This window comes from Phyllostomus discolor, chromosome 2 (assembly GCF_004126475.2).
Source record: "Phyllostomus discolor isolate MPI-MPIP mPhyDis1 chromosome 2, mPhyDis1.pri.v3, whole genome shotgun sequence".
NCBI classification, from domain to species: domain Eukaryota; kingdom Metazoa; phylum Chordata; class Mammalia; order Chiroptera; family Phyllostomidae; genus Phyllostomus; species Phyllostomus discolor.
Genome location: NC_040904.2, coordinates 40,770,635 through 40,795,600, shown reverse-complemented (window position 1 = coordinate 40,795,600; position 24,966 = coordinate 40,770,635). Strand labels below are relative to the sequence as shown.

Below are 24,966 nucleotides of genomic sequence, written 5' to 3'. Positions count from 1 at the left end.
GGGTGTGAATCTTGGCTCCACCTCTTAAGAGCTGTGTGACTTCATGCAAGGTACCTAATCTTTCTGTGCGTCTGTTTTCTCACCCGTAAAATGGGTGTGTTGAGGATTAAATAACCGTATATATGCACAGTGTTTAGAACAGTACCTGGCACACAGCAACATGCATTAAGTGTTTGCTCTCAAAAGGTGGTGGAGCACTGGATGATGGCAACTCTTCCTGCCCCCTTGACAGCCCTTCAGAATATTATCAGCAGTTAATGAGGACAATGACAGGGTCACAGGTGTGAGACTGCTCTTCGCCTACTCAAAAATACCACATGAAAATAGATGCTCTCTTTCAGACAAAAACTTCCATGCTACATGAAAACACTTCATCTCACAGGACAAAGTCAAAGCTGCCACTAAACTGAAGTACACACACTACTAGGTGACAGGACTCCGAGTTTGTCCAAGACGTTATTAAATCACAGTGGCCATGAAAAGTGGCAAAACACACCGTTTAGGAGAAGATGAAATGTGTGCTCATGTTGGAATGATGGCAAAGGTTTCGACATGAAGGCGCGGTGGGAGGGAAAGTCCCGAGCTGAGGGCACAGTCACAGCGGCTCAGACCAGCCCTCAGGCAAGGAACTTACTTCCAGATCCATCCTTGACTCTAGGTCCTTCGGGCTTGGCCTCAGAAATGATGTTGGCATTGGCGTTATTCTCCATCTCGATCACAAAGTCACTGTCCTCTTCAAACTCAGGGTGGCTAAAGATCCAATCCAGTGCTCTTTCCAGGTTACTATTCTAATAAAATAAAACATGTTTACAATGTATGCAGTTCCCAGGCCTCATTATATCCTGACCATTTGAACCAGGGAGTCCAGCAGCTAGGGCAGGAGGCCTGAATTCATTAGTCCTGAGTGTCTTCGGAGGAAGAAGCTCTGACTCTGCATATAAAATGCATTTGGCATTCTGCACGTCTCCCAGCAGAGGCCTGTAACTTCATTCACTGGAAAACAGTTCTGAGCAGTGGATCAGCACTCCAAAGCCCCTATCAGTCTTTGCTCAGCATTTCTGTAGGCTCATGCCGATAATGATGGGGTGCAGAATGCCAAAAAGTTTGGCATTCGTTTGAGTGCAGCCCTTTCTAAGGCCACAATAATTGCACACACTACATTCTCTACCAACTGTATTTCCTGCAGATAACAATGCCAGGTAGAAGGGTGCCCATGTGAGCACTATACTAATGCCTCCGCTCCCCAAATGTTGGCACAATGGTTGAACTGCAGCAAAGACAAAATGAATGCCTTGATTAATGATGACAACACTGGTTTGTTAAGTTAAATTGTTTTAAACTGACCTCCACGCAGTTCAAACCAGCTGGCCAGAAAAACATGTCCACCCCCCCCCACCCCCGTTTCAGTATCACTGGAGGGGTAATGAGTCTACTTAGACATAGTGAGAATCTCCAATGAAAGAGTAAAGCAAGTTAAATAAGCAGTACCCCTTGACATAAGCAAGCACCCCAAGCGAAACAAATGTGAGGTGAGATGTTTCAGCCGAGGACTGTGGCGACCTCAGCAATGCACCCCAGCAGGCAACCGGCCAGGACAGGCAAGAAGGACTCGGCAGCAGACAACTCCTCAAAAATGGAACAGTGGGTGGCCAGGAAGGATGAGTTTAAAAAAAAACAAGTACTTTCCCTCAATATTAAACAGCTATGTGCACTGCAAAAGGAAGACTTCTATGTATCCTCTAGCTTCATGGTGCCTTCTCTCCTTCCAGTATCACAAAGTTCAGGAATACCAGAAGAAACTTCTCTCATTTGCAGAGAGAAACAGAAGCAGAGAATTCCAAGGAGACATTCAGTCTTCACCAGGAGGATTTCCAGGGACATTTCTCCAAGGTCATAGTATCAGAAAAGCATAATTTTTCCTAAAGAACTGCTTTATTGAACACAGAATCTCATGCACCCCTCTCGGCTCTAAGGCCACAAGCAAGCTCCAAGTCAAATCTCTGACCCTGTTAATAAACCCTGTCAAAACTCCCTGTTAATAAACAGTGGAGTTTCTTGAGCTTGGTCATCTTGCCCCAGTTGTATTGCCTCCCTATTTTTAACCGTCTCCCTAGTTTTAAACTCTCTGTATGATATCCTCATTCATTTATTAAAGCTTTATATATACTATATGCAAATAAATCTCTGTGGGCCATCCATGGTAGGGTACAGAGTGAGATAAACATGACCCAAAAAACATTGGAAAGTCTCCATTGCTACTGATGAAATACAAACCACTCCAATAAAAGGAAGGGATCCACCACATAGTCCCTCGTGCTTACCGTGGCTCGTAGCGCCTGAATGGCCTGATTTCGATGGAATCCCATGGAGGTAATGATAGCTATAATCTCCTCCGGAGGCTGGTTATCCAACCCAGTAGCACCAAAAACAGAGGCTCCAGCAGAAGTTGCCCCTCCGTAACCAGGCATGGTCAATGGTTCAGCAAAATCTGGGGAAAATAATCACACTTAGGCCTTTTTTCACTTTTTGGTCTTAAAATAAACACTTCAAAGCCAAGAAGGAAAAAAACACCTACAAAGTTATAATAATCAAGAAGTCGTTACTGGCATAAAGATAAACATACAGATCAATAGAACAGAATTAAGTGTCCAGAAATAGGCCCTATATGAGGTCTGCCTGGAAAAACTCCAGCCATTGTTAATATAATAAGAGCAGTCTGTGCAACATTGATATAACCTGGAGCCAAGGAGAAGGGAATGGAATGCACATGCATGAACAATAATGATTTCACTGTACTAGTCAGTGAGGGCAGTAGACACCATTGAGTCTTTCTCTTATGACTGCATGGGAACTGTGTGGCTATCACATTCAAAATGACTGGGTGAGTAGAGCAATGAATCTGCATCAAATTTTGTGTTAAGCTTGAACATTCATCCACAGAAACTACTTGGATGATTCAGAAGGCCACAGCTATGGGCCAGTGGTGACTGGCAGCTTCATTACGACAACACAACTGCTCATGCATCACGTCTCATGCAGAGTTTTTCAGGGAAACATCAAATCACCCAGGTGACTCAGGTCCCCTATAGTCCAGATTTGGTGCCCAGCATCTTCTGGCTTTCCCCAAAGTAAAATAAGCTTTTAAAGGGAAGAGATTTCAGACCATTAATGAGATTCAGGAAAGGATGACAGAGCAGCCAGTGGCAATTGGGAGAACCATGGGAGGTCCCAAGGTGCCTACTTTGAAGGGGACTGAGGCATCACTGTCCTATGCACAACATCACTAGGGACTGCATCAGACTCCAAAGCTATTCCATTTCTCCACCACATACCTGGCTCTTCCATGTGAACGATGATCCAGTTGAAGGCCACCTCAGCTCCCATATTTCCAGTGAAGTACACAGCTTTCCGACATGCCTCTAGAGGGAAACCCATCTCGGCCAGCTGCATCACCGATGACTCATCGATGTCTGATGCTACAGAGCACAACAGGGCATTCTGATGTAAAAAGGTAAACCCTCTTCTTGCCTCAGCTTCCCTTCACCCCCTTATCCACATGCCATCCAAAGAAAGTGCTATTTTGTCTGGTGTACAAATGGTGGTTCAACTTTGTTTTGCTTTGCTTTAAGCCATCCAAATATTAAGCTACTGGAGTTGAGCTGACCTAAATCTTTGCCCTCAAATAGGAACCATGATAATCACCTGGGCAACCCAAGCCCTGAAAAACAATTCTCTAACTTTGTGAGGGGAGATTGAGTGTATCCCCAGGGCCATTTCAGCCTCTCATATCATACTCAAGAACTCTCAGCAGCCTCTCCTATGACTGAAATTTGAAGAGAAAAGCATTATCTACAGCCCAGAAGGCCTGTTCCTTAAATCTCACAGGAAGTCATCACAGGCCTTTAGGTATATCAGTAATCAAAGGAAGTAATCAACTCTGGGAAACAGCCCAAATGTTAACAATAGTTTGTCTCCAGGAAGGCTTTGAAGACAAAAATAGTCAGAGTATTTAAACACTCCCTCTTTCTCCTAATATCTAAATGTTCACTATAAATAGTTTATTTTTTAATATTCTTTTTAGAAAACCAAGAGGATTAAAGGAAATAAAAGGCCACAAAATTAACACACAATCTAATGAAACTAATAACCTTGGGAGTTCTAATCAATACTACCACGTCCTGTCAGCTGTGTGTCTTCACTGCGTGTCAGCACTGGGAGCACAGGAAGTGACCAGCCACTGTGCTTCCACTTCAGAAAAAGGCCTCCTCACGTGGCCAGAGAGGAAAGCAATGGCATCAATAGCCCCGACTCATTCATGAAGAAACTGAGGCGCAGAGAAACTAAGTAAATTATTATAAGCCTCAGTCCTAAATGGCTCTCATGCTAATGGCCACTCTCCGGAGCCACAGGGCCACTTAGTCACCATGTCACTAGTTTATATTTGCTACCTCAACTTGCAGACAAAGAATCATTTCCACTGAGGAAAAGCTGCATATACACACTCATAGAAAAATGCCCCTTTACTGAACCCTCCAGATAAGTGGACTAGACCAATAATAATTCTAGGACACTGAAAAAATTTTTAAAAGATACATACGGTCTATCAGTTGGTTCATCAGGCGATCTGGAAATTAAGAGAAAGAGCAAAAAATGAGACCAAACTATGGTCTCATTTTTTAGACTGTTTTAGAGAAAGAAAAAGAATCCATGTAGAACAGTCCCTAACTCTGTACCCCTCAGGTCCCCACACTGGTGTCAGACCACCCAGCCTGCCCAACATAAAATCATTACTGCAAGGAGGAAAAATACCAGGTTTCCGGCCTTCACAGCAGATAAAACATAATGCTCTGATTATCATCTTAATGAACTAAAAATAAATCAGTTCTCTCCGTGTATTTCTAAGAACTCTGTATAATTAAAAGCCAAGGATTCCATTATGAATCTCAGAGAAAGCAAGAGCCGTGCTAACAGGCCATCTTAATACTTCTGTGATATTCATACCGATCTTTCTTAAATTCCTTCAAAGGACGACCTGTACCCAGAGCCCAGAGTGTCCCAGGCGCGGGTCTCCATGTTCTGTGCTCTGACATGTGACTCAGCATTAGGGAACGATGGGACAGAGATGCCCACCTGGAATCCTGTCTTGGATTCACTCACCCTCCTTGTGCACTCAAACTGAGTCCCCAATAATAGTCACGGCTCCACTGATGAAACACCTTTGGTAGAGGGGCCCAGAGTGCTCTATCCCTCTACGTTATTCACTTAAAATGAACTCTCCAGGAAGGTGAACAGTAAATGGGTGAGCAAACAAAGTCAGAACGAAAATGGTTTCGTGAGAATAAGTGAACTCATAATGGAACCGAGGTTTTTCAGCACCGTCCTTGGAACCACAAAGGTGAGGCAACTACTTCTCGCATGTCCTTCTCCCTTCCAAAGTTAAGCATTATGAACAATGACCAATTCAGCGAAGTGAAAGAGAAACTCAGACCACTCTCTTGCTATGTGAAGCTAGGATGATGAAGCTAGGGAGATGACATGTGGGCAACATGCTTAAAACCAACACACACTGTTGAATGTCCCCTTCGGTTGTCCAAAGGCACTCCGGGAAAAGACACGGCTCCCCTAGACCAGGAGCCTCCTGAAAATACACTCATTCTCCCCTATCGGTCCATTTGAGAGAAAAGTACAGAGAGGAAGAAGGCAAAGCCAGAGGCAACATAACCTAAAACCTTTCTGGGGACTGACCGCCCTCTGTTGCCAGTGGTTTCCACAGGTGCCTTCCAACTACTCGTGATGGGTCTGGGACACGTCTAGTTTAAGTTTACGGTCACAGCCAGGCCTCACTTGTGTGTGTCTATGGTGGGGTACAACAGAGGAAGGCAGTCAAAGGACAACAGAGTGATTGGGGAAAAGTGACTATTTCAGCAGAAGAGGTGGCGGGGAGGGGAACATCCTCCTGAAAGATGATACCTTTTGAGTCATCGGGAATGACTATGGGGGGGCTGATGTCCGGAAGCTCCTCCTCTCCTGGCTGTAACCCCCGGGCTCGGAGATGGCTGATATCAAGTAGGTCTGGCATGTCAATGGAAACATCTGCAAAATGGAAAAGGCTACATTGAAAGGATTCTGCAAAATCCCATAATAACCTCCTAAAATCAGCACCACCAACTCTACATGCATATGTCTACGCAGAGCTAAGGGGCAATTTCAGATGCCTGGAGTAATCACTGGACCAGGAGACTCATCAGGACTGATTAGGTTTTAATGGAGACCCAGGGGGAAGTACAGAGGGTGGCAGGATTTTACATTGAACAAGGACAAATGGGACAAGCCAGAGGTCGCCGACCAGCAGCCAACAGAACATTTGTAGCCCAGATACTTTCTGTGTGTTTTTAAAATGTTAGCCACAAATTTCAAGTTTTAAATCAGAAGATTTTAATTTAAAAATCCAGATTCTACCTTATTTTAGAAAACAAAGCAGATTCTCCTGTGGGCGCCCCCTGCGAAAGTCTGTCACAGACCTCACCGCTCCTCATGACCCTGGGCATCATATTTGTGCTACTATGATTCTCATTGTAGAAAAATGTTTTTCTAAGCCAAGTCTTTATCCAAAGTGTGACACCCAAGAAAGACCAAGCTACCTAGCTACCTGTCTTGTATACCCAACCCATTTCTTTAATTTACATTATCATCCTGTCCTCCATGGGCATTTGAGTGTGTAACACCTAGTTTGTGATGAGTAATATGATTTAACTAAGGTTTAACCCCGTGATGAGTAATTTGACTTAACTTGAAAAATAAAGAATGAAGTTTTAAAGGTATTAGTTGAATCTGAAGTGTACTAGTATTTGAGTACATTGTTTTTAACTTCTCATCTCAGTTGTTCTTGTGTTGACTTATCAAATACAAAATTTATCAGTCTAATATCTGGGTATATTCAGTATCACATACATTCAAATATAGTAATAAATGGGTTCAAATGTCGGTGTAGGATGTGTCTCTTGGGCCAGCGAACAAAACCTGAAAATAGTATCTCCTACACCAGTTAAGATGCCTGGTATAACAGTCCTACTTTAAAACAACAACCAAAAGAAAAAGCTTAGTTAAAAAAAAATTTTTAATCTCAAGGGACAACAAAAACAAGTATGTCTGACCCACAAAATCAATACAATTGTTTCTCAACAGAAAAATTCACGTTCATTACACTAAGCTTTGGGACTTTAAATTCAGCAAGTGTATGAAATCTCATCTGAATTTTTGTTTCTTTATAGGAATTCCAAGGACAAAAAAAAAAGAGAGAGAACTGTTTCCAGAGCAGTTCAGAGCCTTCAGAAGAAGAAATTGTTTTCTCAGGTAATTCTCAGGTCTACGGAGAAAAGGCTAAGGTGATGAGCATCCTGCCCTCTGCCCTCCTCCATGCCCTCAAAATCACTCCACCAGAAAGAGTAAAAATCTGCCAGAGAATCAGTCACAGCCAGGTAGGATGTCAAACAAGTGCTACGTAAACTGTTAGGACGGGAGGATTCTGGAACATCACTGCAGTCGATTTTCCATTCTTTTTACTCATTCCCTTCAGATGAACAGATGAATCCTTAATTAACCAGTGTAAAACCTGAGTAGTTGTTTTTTAAGTGCTCAAAACATAACTTTAAAAGACTGGCAAACAGCCTGAGGTACTTGCATGAGAAACCACAGAGCGTAAACCTGGACATCTTTCTGTGCCACTAAGGATAGCCTAAAAACACCCTTGGAATTAGATCATGATGGTAGGAAAATGCTCTTATGCATTGTCCTCTAACAAGGTCAAGGTCTTTTAAAAGTAGAAAGGAAGAAATCTAATTAAGCCAAAACCACATCCCTTTTTAATGCAACTGACTATATTCATTTTATTATTAATAAGACTTGTATTATTTAAGAGACCGTCATTAGCTTGCTTCAGAAGCACAGGGACGGTGCTAAGAGAAGAATGCATTTTCAATTACTGGACTTGAACCTCCAAGTGTGGCCTTGGAGCAGCAGCAGCAGCATCACCTGGGAGCTTGTCAGAAATCAAGGACACATGGACAAAGCCAAAGCGGTAGGATCGAGGGTGGGAGGTAGGGATGGCTGGGGTGGGGGGGGGGGTCTGGTGCGGGGGAAATGGAGACAACTGTACTTGAACAACAATAAAAAAAGAAATAAAGAATCCCATGTTAAAGGGTCTTCTTTAAAAAGAAGGCAAAATGGAGGAATGTAGTTAAAAGAAAACAATGGCAATAAATATGAATCCATCAATAATCACTTTAAATGTAAATGGTTTAAATAATCCAATCAAAAGACACAGAGTAGCTGAATGGGTAAGGAAACAAGACCCACATACATGCTGTCTACAAGCGACCCACCTCAGAATGAAAAACAAACTAAAAGTAAAGGGATGAAAAAAGATATTTCATGCAAATGGAAATGAAAAACCTGGGGTAGCAATACTTATATCAGAAAAAAATAGACTTTAAAACAAAGGCTATAGTAAGAGACAAAGGAGGACACTACATAATGAAAAAAAAGCAATCCAAGAAGAGCATATAATACTAGTAAATATTTACACACCCAATACAGAAGCACCTAAATATATAAAGCAAATATTGGCAGACATAAAGGGAGAGTCCAGCAGTAATAAAAGTAATGGTAGGGGATTTTGACATCAATAGATAGACCTTCCAGACAGAAAATCAACAAGGAAACGGTGGCCTTACACGACACACTAGTTCAGATGGATTTAATTGATATCTTCAGATCATTTCACCCCAAAGCAGAAAAATACATATTCTTTTCTAGTACACACAGAGTATTTTCCAGTACAGAACACATTAGGACACAAAACCAGTCTCGATAAATTTTAGCAGATTGACATCATATCGAGCATGTTCCCTGACCATAACAGTGAAACTAGGCATCAATCACAAGGAAAAAACTAAACAACACACAAGGACATGGAGGCCAAATAACATGTTACTAAAGAATGGATGAACAATGAGATCAAGGAAAAAAATCAAAAGATACCTTGAAACAAATCAAACGAGGACAAAAGAACCCAAAACCTATGAGGACACGTGAGAGCAGTCCTAAGAGGGAAATTCATAGCATTACCAGCCTACCTCAAAAAACAAGAAAGATCTCACAAAACCTAATTTTACACTTAAAAAAACTAGAAAAACAAACAAAGCTCAAAGTAAGGAGAAGGAAATAATAAATATCAAAGAGGAAATAAAATAGAGTCTAAAAAGTTATATAAAAGATCAACTTACAAAAGTAAAAAGTATTTTCTGATATATCACCTCAAGCAAGGGGAACAAAAGAAAAAATAAATAAATGGGACTACATCAAACTAAAAAGTTTTTGCACAGCAAAGAAAACCATCAACAAAATGGAAAGGCAACCCACTGAATGGGAGAACATATTTACCAATGATACATTTGATAAGGGGTTATTATCCAAAATTTATAAAGAACTTATAAAACTCAACACCAAAGAAACAATCCAATTAAAAAATGGGCAAAGGACCTGAATAGACACTTCTCCAAAAAGGACATACAGAGGCCAACAGACATATGTAAAGATGCTCAATGTCACTAGTCATCAGAGAAATGCAAATTACAACCACAATGAGATTTCACTTCACACCTGTCAAAATGGCTGTCATCACTAAATCAACAAACAAGTGCTGGTGAGGATGTGGAGAAATGGGAAACCCTAGTGCACTGTAGGTGGGAATGCAGACTGGTGCAGTCACAGTAGAAAACAGTATGGAATTTCCTCAAAAACTTAAAAATGGAAGTGCCTTATGACCCAGTGATTCCATTTCTGGGTATGTCTCCGACGGAACCTGAAACATTACTTTGACAGAATACATGCACCCCTGTGTTCACTGCAGCATTATTTTCAAGACCCAAGGTTTGGAAACAGCCCAAGTGCCCACTAGTAGATAAGTGGATAAAAAAACTGTGGGACATTTACATGATGGAATACTATTTGGTCATAAGAAAAAAGAAGGAAATTTTAACTTTTTCAACAGCATGAATGGACCTGGAGAGTATTACGCTAAGTGAAATACGCCAGTGAGAAAAAGACAAGTATCATATGATTTTATTTAAATGTGGAATATAATGAACTAAATAAACTGACAAAATAGAAACAGACTCATAGATACAGAGAACAGACAGACAGCTGTCAGAGGAGAAGGTGTTTGGTGAGCTGACTGAAAAAGGTGAAGGGATTAAGCAAAAAAAACACCTCAGAGACACAGACACAGACAACACTATGGTGATTATCAGAGGGAAAGGGTGGGTGAGGGGAAGTACAGAGGATAAAAAGGGAAAAATGGTGATAGAGGATTTGACTTAGGGTGGTAAACACACAGTATAATATATGATAATGTATTTATAGGATTGTACACCTGAAACCTGTATGATTTTATTAACTAACGTCACCCCCATAAATTTAATAAATAAATTTTTTAAATAAATAATTTTAATATTTTAAATAAAATATTCGATGATAAAATAATAAAGAATCCCAAGCCCTGTCCTAGACCTGCTGAATCAGCATCTGCACTTTGCCAAGGTTCCCAGGCAATCTGTATGCACCGTAACATTCGGGGAGCACTGTTTACGTGATAACATGGGGGTCCTTATCCACTCCCAGAATCCATGCATTTCAAACCCATGACTAGAGGGGTGGGTTAGCACATGCTAATTTTATCATCAGTGTTTATCACATACTCTTTTTCAAAAGACGAAAATGGAAATACTGGGAAAAGAATGAAATGGGACTCATTCTGGCAGCCAATCACTCATGACTATTTCACATGCCATATTTTTTAAATGGCTGATTTGACGTTTTAAGCAAAAGCATGCACAAGATACCTACCAAATTTTTTGGGAACCCAGTCGAGGCCAAAAGTGAACTTCTTTATCTGCACTACCAAGTATTCGGGAAATGAGGCAAAGCGAGACGTTCTGGGAGACACAAGGGGATTGATCATGTCAGTGAAACAAGGCCCTGGGAACTGTGAGCACAGCATCACGCACTTTGTGTGAGGCACCCCTACAGCTCCAATGATGGGGCTGAGGCGGAGCCACCACAGCCAGACATGGGCAGACACCCACTCACCCACTCCTGCTCACTCACCCTGGGTCTGCATAAAAAGACAATGCTTAAAGGAGAAGGGCACCGTCCTTTCAGTATGATTTTGGACTGATTGCCAAATTACTACTTTTACTGTAGCATTTTATACTTCTGGAAAGTGCTTCTCAACCAGACATGTTTTCTCTAAAACCCTTGGTGGAATTCAGTATGTTATATATATTTGTAGGTGTGCATAGACATGCATGCATTGTGTGTTTTGTTTTTGGTTTTGTACAGTCAGTATTATTTTGCATTAGTTTCAGGTGTACAGCATACTGGTTAGATAGTCACATACTTCACAGAGTGTCCCCCCGATATTTCCAGGACCCACCTGGCACCAGACACAGTTATCACAATATTACTGACTGTACTCCCTCGCTGTACTTTACCTCCCCGTGGCTGTTTTGTGACTACCAAGTTGTACTTTTTAACCCCTTTACCTTTTGCATTATGTGCTTGGATGTGGGGTTTGAAAAAGTTCCCCAAGCAATCCTGACACACTCCCACCTCTGTTCCCACTGAGAATCACTATCTTACAGCACAGAGTTGGCAGAGGAGGGATCTCGGGAACTTCCAGGACCTCATTAAAATACTACTGCACCTAAATCCATGGTCTCATGGATCCCAGAGGTATAAATATTCTGGGTAAGAAAGGCTGAGCTGCCTGGACTTGAGTTTGGCTGTTTTATACACAAACTATTCAATTTATACACCTAACTCATGTCCTGGTTCCAGCTCGTTCTCTCAATATTTGTCATCTTAGTTATAACAATCATTTCTATTTCAGTGTCAATGTGAATGTGGTAGGTATATGTAAAAAAATAAAATTAGCTGCATACATGTACTAGAAATATTTTCTAAAATAAAAATTTCTTGGACAGTCTCCCCTGTAAACACCACTTTCCAAATCTAAGTCAATGCCTTATACTTGGATTGCTTCCTCTTAGAACACAGAAAACAAATGCAAATCACTGCTGCCCCCTAGTGCTGAAAAGAAGTCACAGTACCGGGAGAAAGCAAGATCCAAAAAGAGTTAAGACATGAATTGTGGTAGGTCTTGGATATGCTACTTAATTCACTCTAAATCTGAGCAAATCACTGACTTTCCCTGAGAAGGAAAGACTCTCACAGAAAAGGAGCAATGGTTGAGGATTCTTCAGCCTACTGTGAATACTTACAGTAAAAAAAAACAAAGTCCAATCAACATGTTGTACACCTTAAACTGACAGTGTTACACGTCAATTACATATCAATAAAGGGGGGGAATAATTACAGAAATTGTTTCTACCACTGATATTATGTGTAGACACCTTACTGCCCAAAGTGTGTCCAAGCTGCAATGAAATGAAGAGCGACATTTCACATACCAACTATCATCTGCAAGCACATGTGCACGCACACATGCACACATGTGCACACATACACACATGTGCATGCATGTGCATATACACACAACCTGAGTGGCCCCAGGATGAAAACTTACCCTTCAATGGATAACTGACAACTGAATGAACTAATATTAATCCTCATTTGGATGTAAAGAACCCTTCTGTAAATTACTTTAAGAAAATAGGGTTTTAGCTTTTGAAATAAGTTCTTTTTGTTTACTCATTTTTGACTATGAGGTCAATGATCTAAGACAGAGGAATCCTGGGGGGACAGCTGTGGCAAAGAACAGTGATTTAGGTTCGCCTGCTACTGGAGGTTGAGGTGAAAACAGCCAGCAATAGTTCCTCCATCCTCTACTCCCCTTTCCATCAACTAAAGCTCAATCTTAGCCTAGAATAAAAACAGCCAAAGCATATCTGAAAGTAGGAAAACTCCCAGAGTCAGACTTTCAGACCTCCCCTCATTTTTTGCCACTATATGTACTCATTTTCTAAACCTACAAAGTGTCGGCAAGGGCTGGATTGTATAAAATTCACTAAGGTGTAGACCGAAGAAAAAAAATGCTTCATGTACCTGACAACGAGGCCGGCAATGTGAAAACAGGACACTCCGGCCCGAGTCCCGAGCAGCTCACCTGAACACGCTCAGCAGCCTTGCTGCCCACTGAGAGGCCCGAGACCCCTGGCCTCCAGGTGGGAGCACAGTCAACCAAGTTCTCAGCCAAATATTTAATTATGGAATTAAAATCTATCAGAGTGGAGTTTAAATAATGAGGACAGTCACAGGTATTTTTGTGACTTCTTCATTAATATCATTCCTGCGGGGAAGGCAGGGGGCATTTGGCTACACCTTCTTTGTAAAAAAATTTTAAAAAAAGGCATTCTCTCCCTAGCACATAATAAGCCTGCTTCATTGGGGGGGTCTTACACAAGTGAGGGCAGAACCACAAAGGTTGTGTGAATCACAATCCTACCTCACCACACATGAGCAAGCATGCGCAGATTCCCACAATACCCTATCACCATGCCCCTACCCCGGCTCCCACCTCTCAAATGCCCCTCCTTACCCCACTACCACCAAATGAGCACACAGAAGTGCATAGGTGCGTGTACACACACACACACTTACTTCACACCCGCAGACTTTGCCTGTAGGGCACTGCTCCAGAAATCATCCACGTTTTCTGGTTCAGAAAAGGCCTGAAGGCAGGCACTAAACGGTATCTTGGCGCGAACCAACTCAGGAAGGGGTCTTCTGTTCGCTTCTGCTTCCCTTCTCGTTAATTCATAGGCGATCAGCTCATCTGAGTAAAAGAGCAAGCAAGTGAATGTCTTTGCAATCACTCTTATCTTCTTTTACAGACAGATAGGTTTATCTGTATATACACATATAGAAATATTTTGGAGAGAGGAAGGGAGAAAGAGAAACATCAAATTTTTTTTTGCTGTTGTTGTTCCACTTATTTATGCATTCATTGGTTGATGCTTGCTTGTATGTGCCCTGACTGGGAATCAAACCCGTAACCTTGATGTATCAGGACGACATTCTAACCAACAGAACTAACCAGTCAGGGCCTCGCTCTTATCTTCTGGAAATGAAAAACATCCCCTTTGGACAATCTTCCCTGAAGGTCTCTTCCCTGAAGGCTGGGGCAGAGTTGCTTACTTGCTGCCCTTCACAGATCCAGAAAAGCCCACGCAAAGGCTGTTCTTGGGGTGTCTTTAGAGGAGCACTGACAGGCTACGTTGAGCCATTTGTATTTTTCGCCGGTTCCCCTTTGGGACTGACAAAGGGGAACTGTGAGCCCTGGCCCAGGTGGGAGAGGTTCAGACCACATGTGTGATATAAGTGCTGCACAACCTTGGTCTCTCATTTGTCCAGAGGTCAAGGCTGATTTACCCAATGCCACCTTCCAATCACAAATTTCGTCACACAGAGAATTTCAGTGAAAGAAACTCAAGGGCTCACCTCTCCCCAGGCCCTTCCTGATGAATGCAGGTCACGCAGGGTGTGGGCCAGGGAGCAAAGGGAACTGTAAGGACTGCACTTCTCCACAGCGCAGCCTGTGGGACCGACACCACAAAGACGACCTCCGGCTGAGATCCCGCACCACCTCAGATAACAGGGCCGCCAGCCCAGAGAGCCTCCCAACACCGCCCCTGCGCACAGGACTGAGCGTCCAGGGAGAGGAAGGGAGCGCACTGTGAACTTGCCAGGAGTCAGCAGATCTGCTCCTGGAAACCACCTGAGAATCAAAATTTTATGTAGATTTTGAAGGGGGCTTTCTGAGAATTCCTTTTGCATTCCAAAAAAGAAAAAGGAAAAATCACTCCTGACTCAGTGTTTAGGCACGCTTATGTACTTAGGTGTTTTCTTAAACACTTCTGACTATGCTTTTAAAATTCGTCTTCCCAGTCCACCATCGGTTGATAATGTACTTGTGTCTAGGATTCTGGCATTCGGTGTTCCAGCAATCAACATCCAGAGGCTAACTGAATTATCAGTCTCCTTCCTCAACAAAATAGTTACCACTCATAAATTTTAACAGTGTGTCAAGCAGGGTCACGGGACTGAGCGGAACGTGTGAGTCGGTATCCCTGAGGTCTGCCAGAGAAGGGAAGTCTAGTTCTAAAAAGGAAACGAACCATACACCCTTGCCCTCCTTTCTACCCTTATAAAGGATAAGAATTTAAAAGCTGCAGGAGCTTATAGGAAATGCAAACCTTTTTACCTTGCAATCACCATAATCACCACTTCCCAACTAGCACAATAAAGTTGGTTCCCCAAAAAAGAGGAAAAAGCACACCCAGGAAGCTGCTGGAGTCTACGGAAATGACTCACTCATAGAACAGAAGCAACCTGGCAGGTGTTTTGCCTTTTTCTGCTTTCAAAATGTTAATTCTAAGAAATAGAATTTCATCTATTCTGACTGGAAAGAACCAGATGGGATAGACTGGAGGAACCTTCCCCTCAGACTCCAACCTGGCTGCAGTGTCTCTGCCTCCTTCCTGCTTCCAAAGTCCAGAGGCCCCTCCAAAGGGGCTCGCGGCGCCTGCAACACCTCATCGTCTACAAGGGGCAACGGGAACACTCAGATGCCAAAGCTGGATTACTTCATGAGACCTTTGCTCGAGTGTTTCATACCGAAAAGTGCAGTTCTGGTCATCTGTCTCAGACTCCATAGCACAACTTACGATGATGCTGTTAAAAACTTTCCCTCCAAACTAAGCTGACTCCAGGCCAAACTCTTAGTCAAATTTACAGGCAGTGAAACCAGTTCCATCCATCATCCCTTCAAAAAGTCTGTGATGCATTTGATTCTTTTCAAAAGAAAGTCCCATGGGGACCAAGGGGAAGATGGTATCGGGTTCACCATCTGGGCTGGGTGTTCTGGCAGGGCGGTTCAGGGGGCTGCAGGGTGGGGTCTGCCTGCAGGGAGCTCACACGTGAGGAAGCCCGCGGCCCGGGACGACTCCCCAGGGCGGAAGCGTTACCCTTGTTGGTTGCCGCCTCCATGGCCACAGGTAACTGCATCAGGTAATCCACCCTCTCCGTGTAGCGCACTTTTCGGGTCTGACAGCACTGAATGCGTTCTTCCACCAAAAACCGAAAAACATCGCTTGGATTTTCTGAGCCAATGCGGTTCCTCTGAAGGGTAGATTACATCAGGTTAGTGGGGTTTTGAATAGTAAGCCATAAAAAATTAGCATAAAATCAAATGTGGCTGACGTAAAGACCTGGTTGTGTAGAAACAAACCCTTGGGGCATGCCATTTCACCAGAGGACTTTTACAGCAACACACTATCTAAAGTCCCCAAATGGGGATTGGCTTAATAAATTACAATTCCTCTTGTGAATTAATATCATGCAGCCATTAAAAGTCACAGGAGAAGGACTGCCCTGGATGGAGTGAGAAGAAAGGAGATGAGGAAGCCACACTAAAGGGAATGGAAAAAAGTAAAGGCCAGCCTAGGAAAATGAAGCCATGTATGTGATCACACAAATGCACTCGTGTAAATTATATACAAGTGAAAAGAAACCACACTAAATTCAACTATGTAACAACGTGGCAAAACGTTCACGGCAGGTGAAGTGGAAACATTACTTAGAATTAATAAATGCACCTGGAAAATGCCTGGGGGCAGACACCAGAATGCTAACACTGGTTGTTTGTAGGGCCTGGTATTATGGTTGATTTTGATATTTCTTCTTTGTACCTTTCTATATTTTCCACAAAGAACACATACGTAATCAGGAAAAAAATAGTTGTTTTTAAGAGGGGGGAAAATCTTTAATCATAAATTCTTAGTGGCTTTTGAAAACCACAGCATTTATTGTGACTCCACTCTGCAGTGAGCAAAGTGTGGCCACCTCTGAGTGGTGGCAGGAGGACTCCAAATACCACATGAGACCCTCGAGAAGCTTTGTCACAAAAAACAAAGGAAAAGGAAAAAGGATGGTGAATGAAATAACTGATAAACACTCCGGTAACACATACAAATAAACGGAGAGCACGGAGATCTACAAGTGCTTGGAAAACAGGACACGAGGAGCCGTCACATCAAGTGGGCTGAGCAGAGCCACCTCAAAGAAGTTGATTCGGATGGAGCTCGGGCAGTGAGAGATTCAGGTAAGGGGGTGTGGGGGCGCGCTGGCCAAGCCAGAGCGGGCTGCACTTAGGAGCTGGGCACACGTCTCACAACCCTTTGAGCATTTTTGACTCACCTCTACTAGATTAACCAGGTGCAAGAAGAATTCCTGGGCATCTTGCTGTCTGTTAGAGGAGAATTCCGGGTGACTTTTGCTTACAAAGGCCTTAAACATGCGTGGAGAGATCCCATTCTGTTGAGGCTAAAACAGAAAAATAGAATCGACTTACAAATGTGGACTTCCCTACACGTTAACAGCATTAAGTGGCAAGAAGGGTGGGGATTACCATAAACCCTAATTTTCAGATGAGAAAACTGAAGCCCAGAGAAGCTAAAGGAGAACACCAACGTGCACTGGATGTTTAGCACACACCCGGCCCTGCACTCTGAACTTGATCTGAGAACAGGGCGTGACTCTTCCTGTTAAGTCAAAACTAAAGACATGATCAATATCGCACTTTCTAAGACAGACACTCGGGCCCTGCAGCCTCACAGGACTTGCTACCTGGTGGCCAAACCGCCCATTACAGCCCACCGCAGAGCAGGCCAGGAATGCCTTAGGCAGGAACAGGAGAGAACCCCTGGCAGAGATGGGGAAACGGCACTGCACACCGGCACTGCACACCCGGTAACTTCTGCAGAGCGGCTCCAGGCTCCAAAGCACAGGGAGTGGCCAGGGGCGTGCCCCTCACCCGGGGAAGCAGGAAAAGGCTGGCTGCAGCTGCCAGGATGGCAGAGCGGGAAGGGAAGTTGGGCAGGACAAGAACGTGCGAACTTCCCCAGAGGCTAAAGGATAGCACAGACGGCAGCCAGGCTCCTCCAGAAGGGACGCTGCGTAACCTGATGGGAGGTCAGCTGGCCGAGGAGTCTCGGGGCCAGAGCCAGAGTTGGGGATAACAGGGCCAGCTGGACAGGGCACCAGGAAAGGTCCTCATGGGGGTCCCTCAGGGGACAAGCGGGGGTCCTCTCTAAAGAATGACCGATGTGCCCCAACTTGACTCTGGAGGGGTCTGAGGCAATGGCAGGAAGCACAAAGGTGGAGCAAGGAAAAAATGCCAGAGGACGCTGACCTTGACCCTGCTGCACCACTGGTTTCTGAGACTCCTGAGCCTGGTAGGGGAAAACGCTGTAGACTGACTTAGATGTGAACTGGACTTTTTAATGCTGGTAACGTGAAGGAAATCTAGGCAATGAGTGGCAAGAGTCCACATCGCCTTGATGACAGAGGTGGTCTCATGATAATGCTGTTTCCTGCATCCCCTTCTAGTTCGCCCCATCTAATAATGGGGCACCTAATACAAGAACCCTACGAAGAAGGTACAAGTGTTGCCCCCATTGTACAGCTAGGGAAACTGAAACTGCGGAGAAGCACCAGATAGGTCTCTCCAGTAAAAGTGGTCTTACAACCAGATTATCACGCAGCTCGCAAAGCGCAGAACCAGAACGAACGCCCAGTTCTGATGCAGATCCTGGCTCTCTGTAGCAAAAAAATGGAGCAGTGGCCATAGCACACAGTAGGTCTCGGTGACATAAACCTCACCTGGCCAGTCAAGCTAAAGAAGAAATTCATGAGCTCTCTGCATATGTGTGGTTGCTGTCTACCCACATCTCAAACCACCACAAGCTCAGCTTCCAGGCCTTGTCCCCTCCTCTGACGTCCAGAGAACCTGCTCTGTGGGCCAGCAAGTGCCTCAACCTCCTCTCACTTTCAGCCTGCCCGGCCCATCTCCTCAGCCTGATTGCGGTCTGGTTGACAGAGGCCACGTCTCACACTTCTTCGAGATCTCCCAGGCATCCCGGTCAATGCCTAGGGATGGGACACCACAACAGGCGTGCCCCAAATCACACAGTCAGATGCAGCAGGTGATGGGAAAACTCCCATAGCCATCGGCCAAGGGGCCGCTCTACATATAAAACCTCTCCAACGTGCACATACTAAACACTATTTCTAATAAAGAGCAGGTGAATTTCCTGTCTCACTGATCATGTACCTGATCTAGTCATCCCGCATCTCCTTACCACCTACTTCCTGCAGAGCACTCCTGGGGGCTGGGCCCTCGGAGAGCTGACAGACACACACGACCTGGAACGAACGGGGGAGAACGCTGCAGGGGACCTGAAACGGCGGCCCTTAGTGAATTCTGAGGACGTGGGACCCGGACAGGAGTGACCGGCTTACACACACATAGCTTCGATGTGCTTCCAATGATATGTGAAGACCAATTTACCATATTTTGCCATGTATAATGCACACTCTTTTGCCCAAACTGTTGAGGAAAAAATAAGGATGTGCATTATACATGGGTAGTGCCTGAAATACTTTGTATCTGTTCTTGTGTTTTGTAATTATGTGTTATATAAAATTTCTTGTACCATAATATGTTCAAAAATAAATGCTAAAATTCCTTTATAATACAAAAAACAAGTATCTAAATATAAGTAAATAATTGGATTAAAAAATCAAAACGCAAGATTTTTTTTCCCTGAAAGTTTGGGCCAAAAACGTTGATATGCATCATACATGGCAAAATACAGTAAACCCAGTAACTCTTCTTACTCCCTGTATATGCAGCTCCTGAAAACTATGTGAAAGTTGTTTTTTCACTCCCAATGCTGATGCATCTCTCCACAGTATCAGCCAACACCAGCGTGCAAAAATAATCCTTATCTTTGTGCATACTGGCTGACATTCATTCACTCAACGGAAATTTACTGAGTGCTATAAAATGTCAGACACTATTCTAGGTACTTGGGTGAATATTTACCAGGTCCAGGCATAGTTCTGAGCACTTTGTATGTATATCTTGCTTATCTCCCACAACCTCATGAGGTGATTAATATTATTATTTACTCCACAGATGAGAAAACTGGCCCAGGATCACAGCTAGAAAAGTCAGTCTTCCTCTGTCTCTGTCTCTGTCTCTTGTCTCTCTCTCTCTTTCTCGGGTCCTAATACTGCTTCTTGCACATAAGTGATGAGTTCTCATCTCTGATGACCCTGAGTCCATCTTACCAACACCGTATGCTCTGGACTCTGGGTAAGCCCTCTTCAAACCTGCTGCTGGGCAATGTTGGGGCCAACACCACAGGCCAAGCCAGCAAGCATTCCCCTCTATGGGCAGCGTGGAGGCTCCACTTGGAATAAATGCTTTTGCATTGCGTGTTCCTGTGTCAGCATTCACACGAGCACACACTCACTGCCTATTCCGGACGGTGTCCTTTCTCGCTTCTTACAGGCCACGCTTCCAGCTCGGTATGGCCCGCCAGTCTGCACCAGACCAGCTGCTTTGGAAAATCCAACAGGTCACTAAATTCGGAAAGGCTGCCTGCTGCTCTGTGCCACCTTGTGGTCACACAACTGGGAGGAGACGTTTCAACAGAGACCCTGGGGAAAAGCCCAGGGGACCCCACACACTCAGCATGAACTGTGCCCAGCCTCATTCATTCCCCTTCCATGCCTCTTCTCTTTCTGTGCCCACTTCCTGTCCTTCAACAGACCTTTCTTAATCCTTTGTTCAATGGCTCAGCTACAGCTTGAGAATTGCTGGTCCCTGAGAAGTTATTTGAAAAAGCTTCCTCACCAGGGAGATGGTACCTGTCCCTCTGCACTCCATGCTGCAGACCAGCTCCTGGCTCTCACGGCCGGGTTTGAGCTTTGCAGCTCACACTCAGCCACTCTGCACCCAAGGCCTGATCGTTAGCCAGCCCTGTCCACCTGCACCCACGCCCCGCCCAGTGCTACCTCTGATTTCAGAAGGGAGGTCTCACAAATTCCTGTGCTCACCTATTACTGTGTTCACGTCATAGCTTATATGTCAGAGAGTCAATAAAAAAGTTGAGCCTGCATCTAATTAAGCTTCCAGATCTAACTTCCAACTTATAAGAAACACAAGCTCATCAACAGCCTGAGGAAGCAGTCATTAGAGGAATCCTGGGCAAAGGATCCAGCTCCTGCGACAAATCAACACCGTGCAAAAAGAAAAAGAGGGGACTTGAAAAAGATGTGCTTGACTCTGCAGAGACAAATCGAGATGTGGACTGGGCATTAGATTCACTGAGGGACAGGTGCTCCTTTTGTTGTTGTGCTTCTAACACTTCAAATTGAAAATATTCTAGTTATAGATGCATGCTGAGTGTTTACAAGTGAAAAGGACGATGCTTGGATTTTGGGTGAAAATTCTTCGCGGAAAGGTGAGGAAGGAGTGGAAGGAGTTCAGTTTGGGGGACAGAGGAAACCAGGCCGGCAGACTGGTGATGGCTGCAGTGACCTAGTGGCACACGGAGACACAGCACACTTTGCGCTCTACTTCTGTGTACATTTGCAAATTTAAATAACTTTTTTTAAAAAGGGGGGGGGGCAGGCTCTGGATAAGGCAGTTTCTTACTTACTGGAAACCGAAAGCCCAAATAAGAACCAAAGAACTAAGTCAAAGAAACCAGGTTTCCTGGTTGGCCGTGGGTTGGTGACATTGCCCGAGCGTCCCCCTAGGGACCTATCACTGCACAAGACGAGAGGGAGAGACCGGAGCGACCAAGAGTCAGACCCGCCTTCAGAAAGCTCACACCCCACGGTGCGACAGCCCTCAGACACCTACATCAACGGCTCGTGCTGACCAGTGACTCTGTGAGACAGAGCCCCAGACAGCCTCCAAAACAGCAGCCGCCTCAGGAACCGGTGGTGTTTATAGGACACTGTACTTACTTTCTCCACCGGCAAGTGCAAAACAGATGAGCTAACATTAGAGAGAGGACTAGGGCATTCAGAATCTTTCCCCCAGGCTTGCACGGGCTTTCTGTTGGCCGCTGAACCAAGAAGGCAGCCAGACACCGTCCATTCATGGTCCCCTGAGCCTAACCCTTTAATTAATAAACAAGCAGCACGACTGAGGTTTGTATCACATTAGAGCAACTCGTGTACAGATATGCACATTGTAAGGCTACAGGAATGGAAATAAATCCATCTTGGCAGGATATATACATTGTAACACCACAGGAATGGAAACAGACCCATCTCAGCCTGTTCCCAGTACACAAGTGTCTTATCATCCACTGATTCAAACTTTTCATCGTAAACCCTGGACCGGTAGTTCCTAACCCAGACCCAAATCCCAAACTGCCTAAGCTACAGGAACACAGGGCACTCCCCAATCTATTTTTCATGTTTCAGAAGGTGAGATAAAAATGTCACAACTGCCTAACCCAAGAAAATGGAGGTGGGTGAAAACCAAGTTCTTAGTTTGGGGCGAACATTACGACACCTCCAAGTAGAACATTTTTTATCAAAAACTAAGTCTACCAACTATGTATCAAGGATTATTTAGATAGGACATCAAATGAATTCCTACTTAAGAAACAGTTTGTTCAGAATACAGAACTGTTTCAAACATGTTATCTTCAGAAGGAAAGACAAATTATAGAGCACTCAGTATTAACATCTGTGAAAGCACTGTCTTAGAATGCATAAAAACTAGGAATATACTTTTTGAAGAAGAAACTGTATTCTTTTATAGTGAGGTTTTATCTACCACAGACACAAGTTAATTTTTAAAAAATCAATTCAAAAATGTATGTAGAAATGGCAGTGCCTCCCCCAAAATCCTTTTACAGATGAAAAAGTCTATCAGGTATGCATATGTAAAAACTAGATTTCACCTTGGTCTACAGCAGACCATTTTAATACCAGGAATACATTCTGGAAATGATCCAAAATGTCAGACAGAAGTGAGAATCCCAGAGGTGAGAGGTTACTGGGAAAGACCAGAGAGTCCTGGTCTTTCTGCAAACGCTAAGCACCCGCTTCTGTCATCCACCCACCAGCAGCCACACACAGAGGCACCTGGAGCCTGAAACAAGTGTTGGGACAACTTCAAGGGAAGCAGGATGGTGCCATGGTCAAATGCACAGACCCAGGACCAGACTGAGTGGAAGGCCTGGTGGAAAGCCCAGCCCTCCCCGTCACTGGCTTCAGAACGTGAGGCAAGGTTTCTGAGCATCAGGGAACACACAGGAGAGCCTGGCCTTTTGTCAGAACTGGACAATGTCAGTATTCGCAGCAGTGGTGGTGCGTGCCTGCAAAAAGGCACGCCCGCCGCACGGCTCTGACCCGTCTCTGCTCTCTCCCTTCCACCACACGTTCCTCTCATAATCCATCCTCTTGCCTGCTTCGGCACATCTGCTTTCCTCTCTTGGGGCATATCAGGCTCATCTACAAGTCACAAACACCAGAGGCCTGGGACAAGACCAAAGGGCCCCCGATACCTGAGAGAGGAAAGATTCTCACAATTTGGCTTCTCTGAAACCAACTGCCAGGGAAACTTCTGCTGCCCCAGAAAGTAAACCCCTCCACTGTGAAGGGAAGCAGAGATTTTACTGCGTATTACTCACCTGTTTAAGGTTGAAACTAACACCTTCGGGACCACACAGAATGATCAATTCAAGCTCATTTTGAACGATCAAGGGACCCTATTGATTGTGGTGCCTCAGAGCCAAGAACGGCTTTTACAAATCATCTAGATCAAGGGTTACACACCCAAATGCACAGCCTATCAGCCAGGCCATGAATCACCGAAGGACGGCAGCCAGCTGGGGGCGGTATGAGGAGGACTGCTGCCCAGCTCCAGCCAACTGCTGCCAGGCCTGGAGCTGCCAGAGGTTCTGCGTGTTCAAGGGAAGCTGGAAATACAGACATTTGTGCGTGAGCCAAGCAGTACACACCTGCAGGACATAAATGGCCTAGATGCTGCCAGGTGGCACCCGTTGAGCCAGACAGAGCAGGGGTCCCCACCTGCAACCCTCAGACCCCCAGAGAGCACAGAGCTCCTGCACAACAGCAGTGAAATCCAACGGCAGGGAGGGGGCAAGGGCCCCAACCACTGTTGGCAGGCTGCGTTAATAAGGTAGCTTATTCATAGAACTATTTTTTTTCCTCGTGTAAAAGCACTCTGTGATGTTAACAAAAATAAATTTTACTCCCAAGCATTGCTACATTGATGAATTTTCATTTCACATTTTCTCAAATGAAGAGAGTCCGAAAGCCTAACGGCAGTCATGTATGTTCACAGACTTTATTTGTACTAGAGAGGGAACCCTCCCACTTGCGATACTCACGACCACCACCCAGAGACCGTTTCTGCCATCTGACTGCTGAGACCCACAGCTCACGTGGCTTGCCAGGGTCCCACAGCCCCTTGCAGGCCAGGAGAGGGGCCCCTTGCAGGCCAGCAGAGGGGGCCAGGCTCCCACGTCCCAGCCAATCTCCTCCCAGGGAGGGTGGACTCTGCCCCTGGGAGTGGCCCAAGAAGTACCTGCCTGGATAAAAACCCAGGATAGGCGTGATCAAAAACAAAATTTTGAACCAAGTTTTCTTCACCACTACCTCTTCAGAGTCTCACAAGGGCTCAGAGGTAGAAGAAGCATGGATAAGCTGAAGAAGCCCCAGCCCTACACTAAAACCACCTGCTCAACTACGTCCCAGGTGAGGGTCTTGGCTGAATAAGAAACTCATTACCTTGCAAGGCTGGATAACAATGCAACTAACCAGAGAAAGTGTCTTCCTGCCCCCACAACACTTGGATGTCCTGGCCTGGCCACTCGGAATGTCCACACCCCTCTCCACCCTCCTCACGACCAACTTCCTTCTCCCCGCCCCGAAACACAGCCTCTGTGCATTCATAATCTCCCTTCTACCACTCACTCCATTTCTCCTACTAACTGGCTTCATTACAAAGCAGAGTTTACTCCCTTTCGAGTCTTACTTGCAGTCTGC

At 44.6% G+C, this 24,966-nt stretch overlaps 1 protein-coding gene across 1 annotated transcript in view; it reads right to left on the bottom strand.

Annotated features, from left to right (window-relative positions):
* Positions 1-24,966, bottom strand: part of USP13 (ubiquitin specific peptidase 13) — a 103,230-nt gene that overhangs the window by 21,001 nt on the left and 57,263 nt on the right. The window contains exons 11-19 of the mRNA XM_028505063.2: positions 17,278-17,403; positions 16,047-16,200; positions 13,681-13,855; positions 10,906-10,994; positions 5,971-6,093; positions 4,598-4,624; positions 3,333-3,476; positions 2,322-2,488; positions 635-788 (exon numbers count right to left, since the gene is read on the bottom strand). Of these exons, the coding sequence (XP_028360864.1) occupies positions 635-788; positions 2,322-2,488; positions 3,333-3,476; positions 4,598-4,624; positions 5,971-6,093; positions 10,906-10,994; positions 13,681-13,855; positions 16,047-16,200; positions 17,278-17,403 (1,159 nt within the window). The remainder of the gene's footprint in view (positions 1-634; positions 789-2,321; positions 2,489-3,332; positions 3,477-4,597; positions 4,625-5,970; positions 6,094-10,905; positions 10,995-13,680; positions 13,856-16,046; positions 16,201-17,277; positions 17,404-24,966) is intronic.